Genomic DNA, 20,783 nt, shown 5'->3' with positions numbered 1-20,783 from the left:
GCTAAGTGATGATACTGCTGGTTCGGTGTAGCTAATTTTCAGACCCTCTAGGTGATGCTTTTTCATGTCTAGCATTGACCCTCGAGGTGATGCTTTTTCATGTGTAGAATTCAGCATGTTAGGCAAGAGCGTCAATCAATCTATACTATAATATTAGACATGAGAGACCAGTCCAATTTTTGTTGTAAAGTGCATGTTGTTTCAGGTCCTCTAAACCAAATTAGATAAAATTAAGAGAAAAGTATACTTTTCATCCCTCAATTCTTCGTGAAGTCTAGATTTGGTCCCTCAACTCCAAAACCGGACAACTTGCACCCTTAACTACTGAAATCGGACAAGATTCTTCCCTGGTCATGGTTTTGACCGGTTTTGGTGCTGTCCCACCCCGGTTTTGACCATGCTGACTCAAATTCGCGTACTTTTCCAATTCCGCTTAATGTTTTCAAATTCAGGTAATTTTTTCAAATATGTGAACTTTTTAAAAATTTGTGTACTTTTTCCAAATCCGCGTACTTTTTCTAAGTTCACGTACTTTTTTTAAATCCGCGTACTTTTTTAAAGTTCGTGTAATTTTTTAAAATTGACGTACTTATTCATATTTGTGTACATTTTTTTGCTTTTGAAAATTTTGTGTGAACTTAAAACGTACCCAAATTAGAAAAAAAATTGTGGAGTTGAAAAATTATGTCAATTTGAAACAAGTATCTGAATTTCAAACAAAGTTCATGGATTTGAAAAGGAACACCGATTTGAAAAAAAATACACGAACTTTACAAATTATGCGGATTTGAAACAAGTATGCCAATTTCAAAAACACTTCATGGATTTGAAAAAAAAACTTGGATTTGATAAAATTATATGAACTTGAAAAAAAATAGACTGATTTGAAAAAAAGTACACAAATTTCAAAATATTCACGGATTTGAAAAATGTATGTTTATTTTTGAAAAATTTGCGCGAACTTGAAAAAACTATGTGGATTTGAAAAGAGTGTGTGACTTTCAAAAAGTTCAGGGATATGAAAAAATTACGCGAATTTGAGTCAGCACCGGTCAAAACCGGGGTCAGTTAGCACCAAAACCGGTCAAAATCAAGACCAGGGACGAACCTTGTCCGGTTTCGTTAGTTGAGGGTGCAAGTTGTCCGGTTTCGGAGTTGAGGGACCAAATCTAGACTTCACCGAAAGTTGAGGGATGAAAAGTATACTTTTCTCTAAAATTAAACTCTTAAATACTCATGTCTGCCTCTGCTTCCTGAATCTTGTTGATTGGAAGATATTCTTGGTTCTGCTTAGTTGATCACCACCTTGGTTTCAGTTTCAATTCTCTGTTGATTATTCCAGTTTTGATTTGGTTAATCCTTCTTGAAGAATTTGTTATTCTTTTGGTCATGGGGCATAATCGTCTCTGCTTTTCAAATTTTCATCACTCTTTCCTTACTCAATGTTTCAGTACATCTTGCCAAAAGAAAGAGCTCCTGTTATGTTGAGTGACACAGATACTGCCAAGTTTTGAACTCATGATCATGACATCAGATGTTTCAATACAAGTCAAACACAACTGACACAAGGATTCATGCGAAATCATGCTGAATAGTAGAAGCATCTTGATTGTAAGCGTTGCACTGAAATGCAAACATGAAAAATGACACATAATTTAGAATCCAATATAAATCTGAGTGCGCACACACTCGGTTCAGTTTCCATTCTTTTGTTCAGCCCAGTGCATTCCTGGCGAGCCCGTGCGCGGCATGCTGATTCTGAATTTTGGCATTCATAGATAGAATTCCGTGCAAAGTATAATGTTGTTGTTGAAGTGTAGGATGATTGGTTTTGATGTCTCTGTTGTTTGTGCGCGTGCAGGTGCCAAAGGCGTCTCGATGATACCGACGTGCACAATGTAAGTTTTCCCCATGCAAATTGCATAATTTTTATACATGTTTTTTGTGCAAACATCTGCTGCTGTAGTGATTTATTATTATTACTGGTTTGTCATACATAGACAACAGCTATTCTAGAATATCATCATCCAATTCTCAGGTGGCATATGTATTTCATAAATTTTTGTTTCTCTTATGGTTGAAGTGCACAGGGTATTGTTTGATCTGTTTTCGGATGATACTGATACACACATGAATTGTAAAGACTTAAAATTATGAAGGGTGATTACCAATATATATAGTTGAGAATCTATTTGTGCTAATTGTAATTTGTATATCTATATACTGTTGGTTATTTTCTACTAGAGAATTTGTGGTGGACAAGGTAGTATTAAATATTCAGAGATGATACACATCAGTCAGGAAATGAACAAAAAAGGTGGTACTGATCTTTTAGATAGTTTTTTGTCAATGAGTAAATCAGTGCTCGAGATTAGTTTTGCATCATATAAAATACCAAATATATTTATGTGTAAGCCGTGTGCTTCCCTTGGTGGTGGCAACAGTAGCCTATTCTGTTTGCTCCATGTTTGTTAAAATTCAATTCAATGTTGATTCTATACAATGTTGATTCTATTGCTATATTAAATTATTTGTTTTTTTTTTGCAGACTATACAATGACCGACCATGATCTATGTGCTCATATAGCAATAGAATCATCTTTGAGAAAGGCGGCCCGCGGAGCTAGGGCCAGGGCGGTGAGGCTGATGGAGATGGACAAGTTCTACCAGGTTGTCACTTGTCAAGAAGCTCTTCCTCAGCGGGATAGCCCACGGGTAGGCGGTGGCGCGGCGATCACGGCGGTGCACAAGGTCACGCGGGGTCCCCGGTCCAGGGCGTTCCAGATGCAGGGCCAGCTCCTAGCAGCTGCGCGTGGCGCCGACGTGGTCAATGCCAAGTTCGCGTGGTATGGCGCTCCGTCGGCGGACGTGGCTGCGGCGGTGGAGCACGGTTTCGGCCGGACAAACAGCCGGGTCCTTGGCCATCGCGCGCGCGGCGATAACGTCCACCTCAGTCTCCTTATGCGAAGTCAGGTCAGAGTTCTGAATTTGTGATTTTGATCGACGGCAAGCATGAATATAGGCATATAGCTGTAGGATAATTTATCTGACACAGTTACCAATTCAGGATCTGTTCCAAATTGCATTCATATTATCCCTCCGTCCCATAATATAATTGATTCAATGTTATTTTAGCCTTTGGTTTCTATATCTTAATTCATACTCGTAGCTCGAAAATTAGGGGGAAACAAATTTGCATGAACGACAGTAGTAGTTTATCTAGGAATGCAGTAATTTTGACTGGGCAATGGTTTGTGGAAGGGAGGAATATGAGCAAAACTAAATCATGTTTCCTGCTACCTAGAGTCCGGGTGATGAAATATGTTCTGAATGTTCTGTGAAGCAGTGCATAAAGGAACTAACGAGTATGAAATCATTTTTGTGCAGCGCAATGCTAGCAAATGCAGATGAGAACGACGAGGCGCATATTGTGCTGTGCCGTCTTCTGATGGGCCGACCAGAGGTCATCCCAGCCGGGTCCTCCAAGCTCCACCCAAGCAGTGGCAATTACGACAGTGCCATCGACAACAAGCAGAACCCACAGTGGTATGTTGTCTGGGGAAAGGACATGAACACGAGGATCCTCCCAAAGAAATCTAGAGAATTGGTCTCTCGCAGGGGACGCTTGAGAATGGAAAATGGGGGAAGAGAGATGAGGTTGTGTGCGTGTCTTTTTTATATATAGAACAAAAGAGTGTGTGTTATATTTTCTCTATAAGTAAAGTGTGTACGTGAAGTGCTTTTTATTGGCTAAGCCTAAATAATGAAAAATAATAAAAAGAATCTTCCCAACCAAGCGACAAAATCTCTTCATAAAAATCAACATAGTAAAATTAGTTTAAAAAATGTGCATAGTTTTATATATACTCAAGCTTTTAAAAAATGATCAAAATTTCCTAAAAAATACATTTTTTTTGAAAAAATATGCATTTCCAAATGTTTGCAAAAATAAGAAGTATTCAGAATATTTTAAAACGTTCAAATAATGTTATCCCTAAAAAACATCCGAGTTTTAATAAAACATTCAGTTTAAAAAACATATAAATATTTGTGTTTTTCAAAAAGTAATAAATAAAAATGATTCACAAACTATTCTGTATTAATCTTCCATCAGATAAAGAACCCTAAGAGTGTTTTTTAGCATCCAAACTTCAGACTCTGAAAAACAATAATTAATGTAACTTTATTACAATTTTTTATTAGAATTGACTATAAACTATGGTGCATAATATCACATGAATAAGGTTTTGCGGGTTTCTACGCCCATTGCAACGCACGGGCATTTGTACTAGTAATTACCAGTTAGCTAATGGTACTACTGAATTGTTAGTATAGTCCATTTGCATTTGTGTGCTAAAGTTGTACCACCCTTTGTGTCTGTTGAATTTATAGATCTATCAATGAATGGCTACACAGTATTGAACCACGCACTTTTATTTCCTCTGTTTTCTTTGTATTTTTTTATGTTATGTGTCACACCTTCAGGTTCAGTACCTCAGCTACCTGAACCTGAAGTGTTCCTGGTGCACGTTGTGCGTCGTGGGTTCCCTGGGCTGAGGCCCATGTAAGTGTGAGCGTGTGTGAGAGCAAGGCCGTGGCCCTCGGCCCGTGGTGCTCAGCTACTTAGTCCAGTGTAATCGATGGAATCGCTAAGTTGAATGAGATCAGAATGGGCAACGATCTGCGCCGGTGCGCCGGCCCAACTGTTGGGCCGGTCGCACCGCGACCGTTGGATCTGAGCGCGTGGGCCGTTGGATCCGGCTGAAGAAAACGATTCGCCCTATCATCTTCTACCTCGCGTCGCGGCGCCGCGCCTCCTACTGCCCCTGCCGCTCCAAGCGTTGCGCAGCCCCTCCCCCCTCCCCTCCCCCGCCCCCGGTCGTCCTCGTCTCCGTGCTCGTCGCCCCCGGTCGCCATAGCTGCTCGTCGTCGCTGCTGCAACAAAAAATGCTTCGGATGCATCAAAAAAATGGGGGCCGTTGGTTCCAGCAATGGCAGGGGCGCTTCTAGCACACACAAAATGCGTTCCTCGCCATTGCCACGGTGTCGTGCTCTTAGCATCACCAGTAGTCACCAGTTGCAAACAAAAGAATAGCACTGATTTCCAGCAAATCTAATGGCCGGTTCCAGCAAAAATTCTGCGGATGTCACCGTTTGAAGCAAAAAAATCCGCTGGTTCCAGCAAAAAATGAAGCCACTTCCAGCAGAAAAATTCAGTGCGGTTGTAGCAAAAACGCGTCGTCGTCGTCGTTGCCGGTTGTAGCTCGCCGTGAAGGGTCGCAACAAAGTGAGTCGCTGGTTGTAGCAAACGATGCCGCTGGTTCCAGCAAAAATGACATCGTCACAGGTTCCAACATTTTGGTTGAAGCTTTCTCGATATCTTGTAGAAGCTTTTTCATCTGCGGGATGAAGCTTTTTTTTAAACGGTTGCAACTTTTGTAGTGTCTGGTTGAAGATTTTCAACCTCTGGGTTGAAACTTTTTTATCTGCGGGATGAAGCTTTTGTTAAAACGGTTGCAGCTCTTCATGTGTTCCGAGTCTGGTTTGAAGCTTTTTTATTTACTAGATGTAGCGTTTTGCTGCAACAGTAGTAGATTTTTGCTACCACCGGCGATTGAATTTGCTACAACCGGTTCTAACAAAAAATCACCGTGGGGTGTAGTCTGCCATGGCTGGGGAGGCTCGAGCGCTGCAAGGTCTGGCGAGGGGCGGCCGGGGCGGATTCCAGGGAGAGGCAGAGGGGCGGATTCTGGGAAGAGGCAGAGGGGTAGTAGTCCGGCGAGGGGCGGCCGCAGGCGAACGAGATCCGGCGAACTACCCTCTCTTCTTTGATCTCATCCCCCTTTCCCCTTCCCTGTCGAACCCTAGCTCGCCGCCGGGGTATTATAGTTGGTAATTAGAGCCTCAAAATTTCTTTTTCCCACCACCGCGCGCTCCGATCTCTCTGACCCTCTTGATCGACCTGTAACATCCACCGGGGAGGTGCAATTTGCTCCGGTGAACCGCGCGAAATCCAACCCGGGGTTAGGTCTGATTCGGAGTGAGATCACGGCGCCACCGTCAAAACCTTCGGCCCAGACTCGCTACCTCATCACCGCTATGGGGGAAAACACCGACAAGCTCCACAGCCTGGTCGAGACGGTTCTCCGCCGCCTCGATGCCCACCAGGCCACCGCCGACGAGTGTTTCGAGTTGCAGCGCGCCTTCAACGAACAAGTTGCCAGCGAGCTCAAGAATCTCACCAAGCAAATCGACCTCACACAGGCCGACGTCGATGAGGCGCGCAAATCTTCTGCGCGAGGGGATCTGGCCACCGCGGGCGATGTTGGGGATCTGTCCGCCATGGACGCCATCACCAACCTCGCGGGCTCCTCTGCGCCATCGCCTTCGCCACCTACACCGCCTGGGGACCCTGGTGTTCCTCTGCTCTCTACCCTCAACAGAACCGCACCACCCCCTACACCGCCGCTTTACACCGTTGGCGCAGCCCAGCTGCCGTTCGCTCGTTTGGTCAACCATGGACCGCCGCTGCTGTTGCACCAGACAGCCACCTCGCAGGAGCGTTCCCATGAGCACTATGCCAAGCTACCCAAACATGATTTCCCAAAGTTTGAAGGGGATGCTCCATGGATTTGGCTGGATCGATGTGTGTCCTACTTTGAGCTCTACCAAGTGCCACAACACAGCTGGGTGACCACGGCCTTGTTGTATATGGAAGGCATGGCCACAATGTGGTATCAAGCACAGAAGCAGACGCACCCCATGCTCACTTGGCAGAATTTCCGGGCAGCTGTGGAAGCAAAATTTGGACCGGAAGAGTTTGAAGATCAGATGCACAGTTTGATACAACTGCGTCAGACAGGCACCGTTCAAGAATACCGACAGCAATTTGAAACTACCATGTACCATTTGAAGTCCCTCAATCCGTCGCTGAGCTCCAAGTTTTTTGTCTCACAATTCCTGTTGGAACTGAAGGACGAACTGTGTTTGGGCATCAGGTTGCAGTCACCCACCAGCATCACCAGGGCAGTAGTGTTTGCAAGGATTCAGGAGGAAGAGTTGGAGAAGCAGCGGGTACATCGACATCGACCAGCACTAGTGGGTCGTCCACCGACGCAGGTTCTTCCAGCTCCAGCCCAAGCTCGCCCGATCACTGCCCCATGCCCTGGGGGTGATGATTTTGGTCGCGAGCGCCAACTGCGCGATTTTTGACGCGCCAATGGGCTCTGTTTTCGCTGCGGGGACAAGTACTCCAGGGAGCATCAATGCAAACGCACTGGAGTCGTCATGATGATTGAAGTGGGGGATTATGGCGAGATCCTATCTGACGACACAATGCACGCTCTGCAGCTGTTGGAGACACCAGTGGCACAAGAGGCAGAGTGTTGTTCTCTGTCACAAAATGCAGTTACTAGAGACGAAGCTCCTTCCACAATCTGCCTCCGTGCTACGGTTGGAGATCAGGTTATGCTGCTGCTAGTCGACTCGGGGAGCAAACACAGCTTCATCAGTCAAACTTTTGCAGACCGTCTGGCTGTGCCCATTGAGCCCCTTCCACCTGTCTTAGTTCGCGTTGCAAACAGCCAGCGCCTGCACTGTGATCGTTTAGCTCGCCAGTTTCCGTGGCAAGTGCCTGGACACACATTCCACACGGATCTGCAGGTGCTGCAACTCAACGCCTATGATGGGGGTCTTGGGATGGATTGGCTCAGCGCCCATAGTCCCATGAACTATCATTGGATGGAGAAAACAATCTCGTTCAAAACGGAGGGAAACCAGGTGCTGCTCAGCGGAGTTAAATCAACGGATTTACCGCCCATTTAGCAACTGGATGCCTATGAATTGCATTGAATGGTGGTAGCCAACGATATCTGGACGGCTGCTCTCGTTACTGTCGAGCCACATGTCAAGGAATCAACGCCACCAGTGCCACCAAATATTCAGCAGGTCCTGAAGGAATACTCAGACGTGTTTGCTGAACCCACCTCACTGCCCCCTCGTCCTCAGTATGATCACGACATCAATCTGGAGCCAGGCGCGCCCCCAATCAACTCCCGCCCCTATCGATACTCTCCGGCTCAGAAAGAAGAAATCGAGAAGCAAGTACGAGACATGCTCGACACTAGTGTGATCACCCATAGCATGAGCCCGTACGCAGCCCCCTGTGCTTTTGGTCAAGAAGAAGGATGGAAGTTGGCGTTTCTACATCGATTTTCTTCGCCTCAACCAAGTGATAGTCAAAAACAAGTTTCCCCTCCCCGTGGTGGACGAGCTGCTTGATGAACTATCTGGCACGACCTTCTTCTCCAAGATTGATTTGCGTTCGGGCTATCACCAGATCCGGATGCATGCCGAGGACGAGGAGAAGACAACATTCAAAACGCACCATGGCCATTTCCAATTCAGAGTTATGCCGTTCGGCCTCTGCAACGTACCTGCCACATTTCAGTGCCTCATGAACGCCATCTTTGGCTATTACAATCGTAAGTTTGTCATTGTGTTTCTCGATGACATCTTGGTTTTCAGTTTGGACTTGCAGGAGCATGAACAACACCTACGGCTGGTGCTCTATACTCTGCACCGCCACGAGCTCTACGACAAGGCATCTAAATGCACACTCGCGCAACCCAACATCGAATACCTTGGCCACATCATCTCCAAGGACGGAGTGGCCACTGACTCCAGCAAGACCAGCGCAATGCAAGAGTGGCCAGTGCCCAACAATGCCACCAAGCTGCGGGGATTTCTTGGACTCACTGGATACTACAAAAAAAATTCTTCGCTCACTACGGCCTGCTTGCCAAGCCACTCACTCAGCTTCTCACCAAGAAAGGGTTCCACTGGGACGATAGCACGCAGGCCGCGTTCGACAGACTCAAGCAAGCGATGGTCAGCACACCGGTCCTCGCGCTGCCGGATTTCACCAAGCCGTTCGCTGTCGAGACCGACGCGTGCGACACTGGAGTGGGAGCTGTCCTGGTTCAACAAGGCCATCCGGTGGCATACATGAGCAAGGCTCTGGGTGTCAAAAATCAGAGGCTATCAACTTATGGAAAAGAATTTCTCGCAATAATGATGGCCGTGGACAAGTGGAGGGCATACTTACAGAGGGGCCCGTTTGAGATTGTCACTGATCACAAAAGCTTGTGTGCACTAGAAGAGCAATCTCTGGATACGGAACTGCAACGCAAAGCCATGTCCAAGCTCGTCGGGCTGCAATTCTCGTTCAACTATAAGAAGGGAGCGGATAATGGTGCAGTTGACGCGCTCTCGAGGGTGGGACACAGACACGCGCTCGACGCGCTCTCGACGTGTCACCCGCAATGGCTGCAAGATGTGGCCAACTCTTATGAAACCGATGCGGCGTCACAGGAACTGCTGGCTCAGCTCGCTATTCAGAGTCTGGATGACCAAGGCTGCGTACTCCGCTAAGGGATCATTCGCCAGGGAGATCACTTATGGATTGGGGCCAACACTGCACTCCAAACGAAGCTAATATCTGCACTACATGACAGTGCCGTTAGGGGGCACTCCGGCACGGCCGCCACCTATCAGCGTGTCCGCGAACTATTTGCCTGGCCGGGTCTCAAACGTGTGGTGGAGGACTATGTTCACCAATGCCTCACTTGCCAGCATGCTAAGCACGAGCTGCGCCACCCAGCGGGCAAGTTGCGGCCACTTCCGATTCCGGCTAAACCATGGCACGATCCGACGATGGACTTTGTCGAAGGCCTTCCAACCTCAGAGGGATTTGACACGATCGTGGCGGTGGTCGACCAGCTGACAAAATTTGCTCATTTTGTGCCTCTTCATCACCCATTCAATGCCGTGCAGGTGGCCCGCGCATTCTGGGATTCTATCATCAAGCTCCATGGAGTACCGCACACCATCGTGTCTGATCGTGACAAGATTTTCACCAGCGCAATGTGGCGGGAGATTCTCACGATGGCTGGAACAAAGCTACTCTACTCCACTGCCTATCACCCCCAGACGGACGGCCAAACGGAACGAGTCAATCAATGCCTGAAGATGTTCCTGAGGTGCGCCATCAATGACCGGCCCAAACAATGGGCCAATAGCTCCTGTGCGACGTTTTTCATGCGAATTGGAAGGAGTGCGACGTTGTTGGAATGAATGGCTGTGATGCGATCTTTTAGAAACAAACAATAGCTCCAATGCGACATGGTTCTGTTTAACCATGACATGAAAAACACGAGGGGTTAGCGATTCGAGTTATGACACGCGGGACCTAGAAGTTACTCGCATGCGGGTGGGACCCACAACTTATCCACGCAAGCATGCCCGTGCTAGCATGCGGGTGGGACCCACAACTTATCCACGCAAGCATGCCCCGACCCGAGCCAGCCCACCCCACCCCCCCCCCCCCCCGCCCTCCATTGCTTGCCCTGCCCCTTTCCTTTCCCACCTTCTTCTTCCTCTGCTCCGGCAACGAAGCGCGCCGCCGGCGAGTGATGTCTAGCTCGACTTCGGCCTCCCGCCAATCATGGACGTAGTATGGTCCACTGCCGTTGACAAGATTCCCCGATTGCCCGCGCATGGAGCCTCTGAAGCGTTTGACTTGTGTGAGGGAAGAAAATGGCAACCGTGGGCGCGAGTTTGTGAAATGCTTGAGCAAGCCACAGCCGGGGCAGGTTAGATCTGTGTTCTTGACCAATCCTATGGTCTCCTTTCTCCCGATTTGTTTCTTTTTTCCTCGAATTAGGGCGGTGGATCTGGGTGGTGGATCTAGGATTCATGCGCCTCCGGCGCACTGTTTTTCAGGTTCTGAAGAAATGTGGGCATTTTGAGTGGCTCGATGACTATGTTGAAAGGTTGAAATTGGAGGGATCAACCGAAACCCAAGAGCTCAATTTTGGGGGGCGGCTTGCCGTGGAACAAGCCCCCAATTTGGCGGACAGAGCCGATCCGATGATGCATAGTGCAGAACTGAAGTGTGAATTGAAGAAAATTGGCAAGCAACTAAAGCATCTGATCGATTTGAAGCAGCAAGCAAATATGATGGCTGGAGCATTTTATGGTTGTGTCATTGCTATGGGTTTATTTTACTTGATGTTCGTCAATCGCTAGAATTTGTTAGAGTTTCAGTTAGTGTGTCAACTAGTTTCAGGGGTGCCCAGTAGTTTGAGTTAGCCAAGGACCATTTGTTAGATGAATTTGAATTAGTGTGAAGGAAAACTTGCTTGAATTATTGTAATGATATTCTCAGGGGCCCTATTCAGTGTTCATGCTCTGTTTCCTCTGTTTTTGTTCTTCAGTTAACAGAGTACACACCCAAATTCAGTTTCTAGTAAAAAAAACAAAACTGGGCTGCCCAATAGATGTTGGGCCATGAGAAAATGGGCCCTGAGAAAATAACCATGCCCAAGACCAGCCCACCCGCGTAGGGGCACCAGCCCACCTCTAACTTCGGCAAATAAAATGGGGCCCAATAAAATGTTACTTGTCCTTTTATTTTGCCTTTTTCTTGCACTAAATTTTGTGATGGATCATTTTTTGATGCACTAAAGCTAAATGTTAATTGTTTTTATGCATGTCTACTGTTCCATGAACTAAATGAGTTGCATGCTTGCATGAAGTGCCCGAAGTAAATTAGTTTGCATTTTCTAGTTGCACCCATGTCCATAGTGGGTTTGCATGGGGCTCCTAGTTGCATGTCCATGGTTTGGGGGCGCCCATGGTTTGGCCAATATTTTGAAGATGTTGTGTGTGGTGATTGGGGTGTAGAAACCCGGGCCCGTAGCAACCCATAGCAATACACCAATAATAAGCAAAAACAACCCCTAGCAATCCACAAATAATAGCACAAAACACACAATATATATAGTAGCATACCCTATGATTATATAGAAGCATAACGATTATATAGAAGCATACCCAACGATTATATAGTAGCATACTCATAGTTCCACGGGCCATGATAGCCTTACAACTTAAAGTACTAATAAAACTTAATAATAGTAGCATAACTATTACAACTTAAAAAAACTAATACGATAGATCTAAGCTAGATAGATAGGGGGCACCAAACGCGAGTTCTTCGGGTTCTTCTTCTCCTCCTCCTCCGGGGCCACCTCGCTCCTCGGGTGCCCTCGCTCCTCCGGGCGCCGCCCTTCACTCCTCCCCCTCCCTGTTGTTGATGGGGTACGGGAGCGTGTGCATCACGCCGTTGTTGGGGAAGATGCCGTTGAAGTCGGTGAAGATATTGTAGGTTGTGAAAACTATGAACTCACAACCTACCCAAAACGCTCGCCCGAGGAGATGGAAAGCATCGAAAGGGTTAGTGAAAGTGGCGAGGAGCCCAACCACAACGCCGTTGTGGTTGACCTCCTCAACATGGTACATCCGAGGAGAGCCGCGGGGGAGGTGGCGGAAGCCAGCCGCAAGGAAGAACTCCGTTAACTCCCTTGCGCCCCTCCACCTCGAGATCGCCCAAACCCTAAGGTTTCTCTCGACAAACACTCTAGCCGGGTAGAGCCTTTCCGGCGTGGTTGGGGGGAAGCGGTAGGTGGGGTCAGTGTACTGCATGGTGGCGGGGTGGCTCGAGGGCTCGATCGGATTTGATGGAGAAGAAGGAAGAAGGAGGGCAGAGGAGGCAGAGGATGGGGTGTGGATGAGGAGGGAGAGGAAGATGATAGTGCCCGGCTTAAATAGCCCAAGTGCGACGTGGTTTCACCGGTGAAGATGGGCGGGCGGCATTTGGTGGCGCCCTAGAATTAACGGGCGGGCAGCGTTTGGTGGCGCCTCATGAAAGTGTGTACACGAGCGTGGGAAACGGGCTGCGATCCTTCTGTGCCACCGTTCGCGGGTCAAGGGGGACGGGTTCACGCACGCGTCTGTGCCGTCGTGGGTCAAGGGGACACGCTTGCCCCGGGTTCTCTGCGTGTGCCGCCCGTGCATTCATGCCGTAGCCCATTAATTTGCACATCTTGCTAGTGCCTAGCTAGAGGGAGACGTGACAATAATGGACGCCTTCATTTGCCCATCTTGTAACGGGCAGCACGCCATTTGAACTGCATCGATACCCACATCGATACCCCATGCCAGTTTTGCGTCCTCAAAGAGGAGCACGCCATGTACAGCACGCCATGCAGCGTTGGCTTTTTGGTTGTCTTCATCGGGCTGCTGCATTGTGGCTGGGTGCATGCTTTGATGCGACGATGCATCAGTTGTAATGGTAGGCATGCGACAGCTTACTGCGTAGGGGTGGCGGAGCAGGGCTACGTCGAGGCCATGCATGCAAGCGGGCCCGCATGCAAGCATGGGCGCAGTTCTGCGGGTGAGCATGCATGCTGCGGGTGGGCACGGGCACGCATGCAACAATGGGAATGGGCACTGCGTAGGCTTGGTCCATGCACCGCGTCAACTCTTGTCGTTGGATTCAAATGAACGGTCCTGATGCCCCAACGAGAGAGGCTGATCCAAATCCCACCGATTCAACCAATCAGGGTATCTCATGCGGATCGATATACACTGTAGCTAACCCTAGCGCCTGATCTCAACCGTCCACGCACAACGATCGATGACCCAGTAGTGTGCGGGGTTTTGAGAGGGGTTTTGGCTGATTAGGGTTGAGCATAACTAATTCAAAAAAAATCAAAAAAATATAAAACTTGCGCACATAGTCTTATTATGTCGTATAGTAACGAGAAAAAAATATAAATATGATTTACATACACTTTTACGAAAAATCCTTCACAAAATTGTCATTCCTCGAACAATGTAGTATGGAGTTCAAGGGAGAGAGTAGTGGGCACCCGAGAGTATAGGTGGGGTTTTGAAAATGAAAAGTGTGAAAACCTCACCAAAACTTCATTTTGGATTGACTAAGAAAGATCTTAACTTACTTTTCTCATTTTCATGTTTTTAAACTTGTTTTATATATAATTTTCTATTAAACCTTGTTTTTCCAAAAAAAGGAAAATAATAGAAAATTAATTCAATAAATAGTGAGACTTTAGATTTACACTATATAGGTAGAATAGATGTGTAGAAAAATTATTTGTCTGGTTTAGACAAGGTGCAAAAAAACTTGCTTAAATATGAGGCCGTTTACCCTACATTTGAAGGTCATTTGAGACACACTTTTCATGACTATGAGTTCAACTTACCAAAAGGGCTGGGAATGATCAGCGAACAAACATATTTCAGTTGAGGTACTTTAGATAGCATTAAAACATCAATACCCCATCCCTAATTCAAATTTGAGCGCAAATTTGAATTTAAATTTGAATTTTATTTGGCTGGTTTAGACAAGGTACCAACAAACAAGTTTGAATAGAAATACGGGATACATAGTGACTACCAGTACGCACCAAGTTACAAATATTATTACATGCCCCAAATTTCAAAACTGTTCTCTGTTCTACCTCTTCCTACCACGTCGCATGCCCTTCTTCGCCTTACCACTTCTTGTTTTTGGTTCAACTACACACACAAGTTCACTGATCATCTTGGTTTTTTTCACTGGTCTTTTCAACACCTCGCCAACACCCTCGTGATCAGTGTCTTCAGTCTCAATGTTGACAGCAGTTTCAGTTTCTTCGGTGTGTACCTCAACATGGGTTTCTTCAGTCTGAACCTCGACACGCTCAGGTTCAGTTTCAACCTCGAGAGAAGTTTCTTCAGTCTGAACCTCGACACGCTCAGGTTCAGTTTCAACCTCGAGAGCAGTTTCTTCAGTCTGAATGTTGACTGCAGCAGGATTTTCTTCACTCTGCTCATGCTGAGGCACACTTCTCTTCTTTCTACCGCCATTGACTCTTGCTTTTTTTGTTGGCCAACACTATTCAACAACAAGGGGCTGACTTGCTCGCTTCCTCCTGGCCATTGGGAAAATGTTATAGATATAGTAATTGGAAAAAAGCACCAAATCAAAACAGAGACAAATAAACAAGAACATACTTTGGCTTATCAGCAGTGTAACGGCATTTGACAGATCCCACTCTGTGCCCAAGTTCCTGGCACAACTTGCATCTGTTTTTGTTACCTTTTTGGGCCCTTTTTGGCTTTCCATCTTTATTTCCCTTCTTACTACTCCCACCTTTCTCAAACCATGCCTTGAATCTACTCTGTTTAGGCCTGCCAGCCTTTCTTTTCGTCAAGGGAGGACACATGGAAAATTCAATGTCCACTTCAGGCCACTGAGACTGATCTGTTAGTGCTGGAATTGAAGTAGCATATGCAACTTTGAATTTTGCTACCGAATAATATTCATGCAAATATGGGTGCATGTTTATCTTTGGTTGGGATGCTAAGAAGAGAATGGTATGCTCACATGGTTTACCAGTGTGTTGCCACTCGAGGCAAGTGCAATCATGCAATTCAGTGTTAACAACATGTCTCCTTCCAATTTTGTTATCTCTAACTTCAGCACCCCAAGGTGAAGATTTTTCAACAAACAAGTGTGAAAGACATCTGCTCCTATTGACCACCTGTTGTACCACTGCTGGAAGCTTATCACCTTGCAGACAATCACCTATCCTTCTTCTCAATTCCCACAACCGCATGAGCATGATCCTGATTTGGTCAACCATGTCATGCACAGGCAAATCTTTTAACTCCTTCACCTTGTTGTTGAAACTCTCTGCCAAATTGTTGTTGATGTGGTCACACTTGATGGCAGTGTTGAATGCTGACCTATACCATAACAAAGAATGGTAGGTGTTCAGCCATGAACCAAACTCATCACATGCTGCCATTATCTTATCAAGATGATATTTGTGTGTCTGTCTAGTGTAAGATCTTGCTGCTGGCCACATGCGCCCAAATTCTTCTCCTCTAATTTTTTTGATCAAATTCATCCACAAATGACCGAAGCACTCCCTCTGCTCAGCATGTGGGAAAACATTTTTCACTAAATTTTCAAGCCCCTTGCATGCATCTGTGTGTATAGCCAAAGGTGACACTGGCCCTAGGCATCTTTTCAACTGGATCATGAACCATGTCCATGAAGTTTCTGTTTCTGACTGAAACAAGCCAACAGCAATAGGAAACATCCAGTTGTGTCCATCTAGAGCATTGCATGCTGCCAACTGACCATTCCACTTGCCTGTCAAAAATGATGAGTCTATGCTCAAATATGGACGGCACCCTGCTTTGAACCCATCAATGCAAGGCTTCAAAGCCATAAAAAACTTGGAGAACTTGACTTCACCTTTGGCTGATACCTCTGTATCTATCTCCACAACACTGCCAGGTGACCTCTTTTCCACCTCTGCTTTGAAGTTGTAAAGCATCCTAAATGTATTTGCCCAATCACCATACAAATTTTTCATTGCCCTGTGTTTTGCCTTGCACACTGTGGTATATTTCAGTTTAATGGGGTACATCTTTTCCAAGTCTACTTTGAGTTTCTTCGCAGTAGTGTTTGGTGTTTTGGCTAAAATTGGGGTGATCTTTTCTGCAACCCAAAGTTGTGATGTCATGGTTGATACTCTCTGTGAACTTGTAATACAAGTATGTTGATTGGGGATTTGGTTAACCCTGACAGTACTTTCATCAGGTTGCAGTCTAGCAGATATGTACCACTTGCAAGGCTTCACACTACCATCAAATCCTCTGCACCTCGCATAAAACTTCTTTCTATCAGTCCAAACAGTCTTGGCATCAAACTCATGTTTCACTGCATAAGTCTTGAAACACATCCTAAACTCCTTCATGCTTGGGAACAACTCACCTACTTCAATGACAGGGTTTTCTTTGTCATACACATGCACCAGCTCATCATCATGTGCATCATCTACCTCATCTGCAGCTTGTTCCATCAACTGTCCATCTACTTCTTCATCAGCATTAGCAGGCAAACTAGATTCACCCCTCTCCGGCTTATCTCTGTCATCGACTGGAATGCCAAAAAGTTTGGCCATCTCAATGTCAGGCATTGGTGCAATGACCAAATCAGTAGGCTCATCTAATTCAACTACATTCCAATCAATAGTTGCTGCAGTTTCAGTTTCAGTTCCAGTCACCTGCCCCTCTTCGGGTATTACTGTAAGTTCAGTACACATGGGAATCAATGGCCTCTGTGTAGTCCAATCATCATCTACCATCTGCGCTGCCAATTGTGATGGCACATATCCAACCTTCGAAAAAATGTTCAGATCAACGAGCTCAGCAAAAAAATTAGCCCGTTTGCTTGTCCAGCCGTTTTGCCGATCGATTTCTTCAACAATCTGTTCACCATCTTCTTCTCACATACTCTCCTTTCCAATCATCAAACCGCAACAGTGATACTTCTTGCTCTGGACCCCAAACAATATTCTCACCAATTTTTTCCACCCATTTCTTCACTGCCGTCTCTCCCATGTTCTGTATAACTTGTGGATCAATCTCTGTAAACTCAACCTCTCATTTAACAATAGTGTCTCTCTCAATGTTCTATATGCTACCATCAACTAATTTTGCCTTTGATGGAAAGAAATTGACTGTCAATTCGAAGGTCCGAGCGGCAGCATCCCCTCTGTCAGTAGAGGACAGTGTGAGCCCGTGAGAAAAAGCAGACGAGGCCACCCCCTAATTGCATGCAAAATTGGATCGGAGAGAGGCGCATTACCTATTCGAAGTTGAATCTGGTGGCTCCATCTCAGTATGCCCACGGGCTCCCCTCACAACCTATCGATTCCGCAAGCGAAAACAGAGGAAACGAGCTGAGATCTACGGGCCGGAGAGAGGAACGGGAGGGCGACTAGGGTTTGAATTCACTCACCATTTTCTGAGGACGAAGGCTCCGCCGCCGTTGAGAACGAGGGCTCCGCTGCCGCCACCGAGAACGCAAGATCCGCCGCCACCGGAGAAGAAGGGGGGCAGAGTGGCGGGCCCGGCACGGTCGGGCGGCAGGGCACGGTCAGCTGTTTTGAGGAACAATTAAGTTGGACCCACATGTCCTAACATAAACGGGCGGGCTTGGTTGACGACCAATTTAACCACATTTAACAGCCATGTCGTGCGTGGGCTATTTGCCTTCTCAAAATTGTCGCACCACAGCCATTTGCTCGAACAACGTCGCACTCCGTCCAATTCACCTCAAAAACGTCGCACAGGAGCTATTGGCCCCACAAACAATGGCGCAAGTGGCTGCCTGCCGCAGAGTTCTGGTACAACTCCACACACGACTCGTCTCTTTGATGCTCTCCATTCAAGGCTCTCTACGGGCACGAGCCCAATTTGGGAGGTTTGCCGCGTTCTCAGATGCGCTGCCATCGGATGCGGCGGTCGGTGACCTTGATTGGGTGGCGCACACCGAGCTACTGCGTGGACACCTCAATCGAGCTCAGGATCGCTTAAAGAAGCAGGCTGACAAGCAGCGCTCCGAGCGCCAATTCACCATCGGGGAACAAGTCCTCCTCAAGCTGCAACCCTACGTCCAAGTCTTCGTCGCCAGCCGCCCCTGCCGCAAGCTCGCCTACAAGTTCGTCGGCCACTTCACCGTGCTGGAACGTGTGGGCAACCTCGCCTACCGGCTGGATCTTCCTTTGGATGGCCGAATCCACCCAGTGTTCCACATCTCCCAACTGAAGTCATTCATCCCCAACTACTCGCCCGTCTTCGCGGAGCTGCCCAAGACGTTGGACCTGACCAGCACTCCGGTGCAGCCTGTCGCCATTCTAGAGCGACGCATGGTCAAGAAGGGAGATGCAACCCTCACACAGGTACGGGTGCAATGGTCTTCTTTTCCAGCGGACGCAACCACATGGGAGGATTACGAGGTCCTTCGCCGGCATTTTCCAGAAGCCACGCTATGGGAAGAAGATGAACCAGCCGCTCAAGGAGGGGCGAATGTCACACCTTCAGGTTCAGTACCGTCAGCTACCTGAACCAGAAGTGTTCCTGGTGCACGTTGTGCATCGTGGGTTCCCTGGGCTGAGGCCCATGTAAGTGTGAGCGTGTGTGAGAGCAAGGTCGTGGCCCTCGGCCCGTGGTGCTCAGCTACTTAGTCCAGTGTAATCGATGGAATCGCTAAGTTGAATGAGATCAGAACAATCTTCCTCTCCCCTTGGTCCTCACCTACCCTCTCTTCTCTGATCTCATCCCGATCTTCATCGGAATTAGCCAATACATGATTTCTTTCAACTGGCGGCAGAACGGTTTTCTGTCATTATCATCTGAAGCTAATGCACTCTTGCCATGCTTTATTAGAACTAGAAAATATGCCCGTGCGTTGCATCGGGAGAAAAAAAATATAGGCTCCAGACTCAATAACCACAACTGATTTTTTCACGAATACGCAAAGCTTGCGTATCATTAATTGATAGAGAGAAGATTAGTAGTACAAGCGTTCATGTAATCTAGTTCAAATTATACTCCTCATCCGAGTGGCCACAGTGTTCACCTGATTGCAGTTCATTCGAGCGTGATCAATTCCAATACGATGATCTTTGTCACCGCACCACGCACCTACAGTTGAGCCACACCAGCACAAATGCTTGTTTAAACATTTAAAACTAATCCCGCCAAGCGCAAGGGAATATTTAAACTTTTGAAACTAATCCCATCAAGCTGGTCGTGAGGGCCGCACTCTAAGAGCTACACCCTACACCTGGTCCATACATTATCTCTTATACTCCCACTTGTTTATTTTTTTAATGCATAGAAATTCTGCTAAAACATGTGAACACTTTTGAAATCACATTAACTTTAGAAAAAAAATGCATGGTACTTTTTATGAACATTTTATATGTCAAAACTTTTTTGAATTACATGGGCACTTTTGAAAAAAAAGGTGAACATTTTCAAATTATATGAACATTACTTCAATACATGAACGCCTTTTTTAACTACAGGGGCATGTTTAAAATGCACGAGTACCTTTTTAAAATTACATAGACATGTTTCAAAAGGTATGATACATTTTAAGTTTCAAAACATTTTTAAAAAGTGTGAACACTTATTAAAATTATATAAGCACATTTCTAAAACCATGAACCACCGAGCCCTTGGGATGGGAAGAAAATAAGTAAATTTGTGTGATCAAAGAAAGAACTATTGCCCAGCTTGGCCGTTCTTCACCACATGCAGCTATCTGTTTGCGCTCAGGTCCTGATGAGATTGTAAGCCTTTGTGGCAAAACCACTCATTAATATAATCTCTTTTACCCGCAAAAAAAAAGAACTATTGCCGCAAAAAACAGAACTATCAAAAGTGACATGGTTAACACGGTAGAAAGAAGGGGCATTATTACGTTAATTGAGTTCCCTAAATTTGAGCCGCCTTCCCCAGCGCACAAGCAAACCACCTGCGCCATGGCTTCGCTTGGCTTGCCTTGCCTGCGCTCCATAGTCGGCGGGCGGCGGCCACGACAATGGAGCACTACCAGATGCTCGAAGAAGATCGGTCAGGGCGTGTCGGGTGTTGTCTATAAGGCACGAGACCATCGCACCGTCGCCACCAACACCATTAAGCGTGCCTCAGTGGTTGCAGCTTCCGCAGTGAGGGGCTGCTCTCCGAGGACTTCCTATACGAGGCGGCATGCCTGGAAGCGTGCAGCAGCGACCCCGTCTGTTGTTTTCCCGCGGGCCGCGCACCACACTCCTGGATGGCGCCACGGGGATGCACGAGCTCTTGGTCCTGCACTGCGACCTCAAAGGTTGACAATGTGATTCCCGTCTCCATAATCCCTTCTTTTATTATATATATAGCAATGTCCGTACCTTACAACGGGAGAAAACGATTTAACGTTCTTTGTTAATAGAGCAAACGCAAAATGATGGATCAATTGAAAGTAGGGTTTGTTAGGGCGCTAGTTCAGGACATGGATAGTCAGCTGA

At 46.7% G+C, this 20,783-nt stretch overlaps 1 protein-coding gene and 1 pseudogene across 1 annotated transcript; one reads left to right on the top strand and one right to left on the bottom strand.

Moving 5' to 3' along the window:
* Positions 1-2,556: 2,556 nt before the first annotated feature.
* LOC147957100 (uncharacterized) lies at positions 2,557-9,432 on the top strand (annotated as a pseudogene).
* A 5,061-nt stretch (positions 9,433-14,493) lies between these two features.
* On the bottom strand, positions 14,494-16,256 carry LOC147957099 (uncharacterized). The gene is made up of 2 exons (XM_087531579.1): positions 15,008-16,256; positions 14,494-14,840 (listed from the first exon to the last, which is right to left on the bottom strand). Exons 1-2 carry the CDS (start codon positions 16,254-16,256, stop codon positions 14,494-14,496), a joined length of 1,596 nt encoding a protein of 531 aa, XP_087387705.1.
* Positions 16,257-20,783: the final 4,527 nt, after the last annotated feature.

The sequence above is a fragment of the Triticum urartu genome, chromosome 7A (assembly GCF_056163025.1).
Source record: "Triticum urartu cultivar PI428250 chromosome 7A, HENAU_Tu73, whole genome shotgun sequence".
NCBI lineage: Eukaryota > Viridiplantae > Streptophyta > Magnoliopsida > Poales > Poaceae > Triticum > Triticum urartu.
This window is presented reverse-complemented; position numbering and strand designations above follow the sequence as displayed.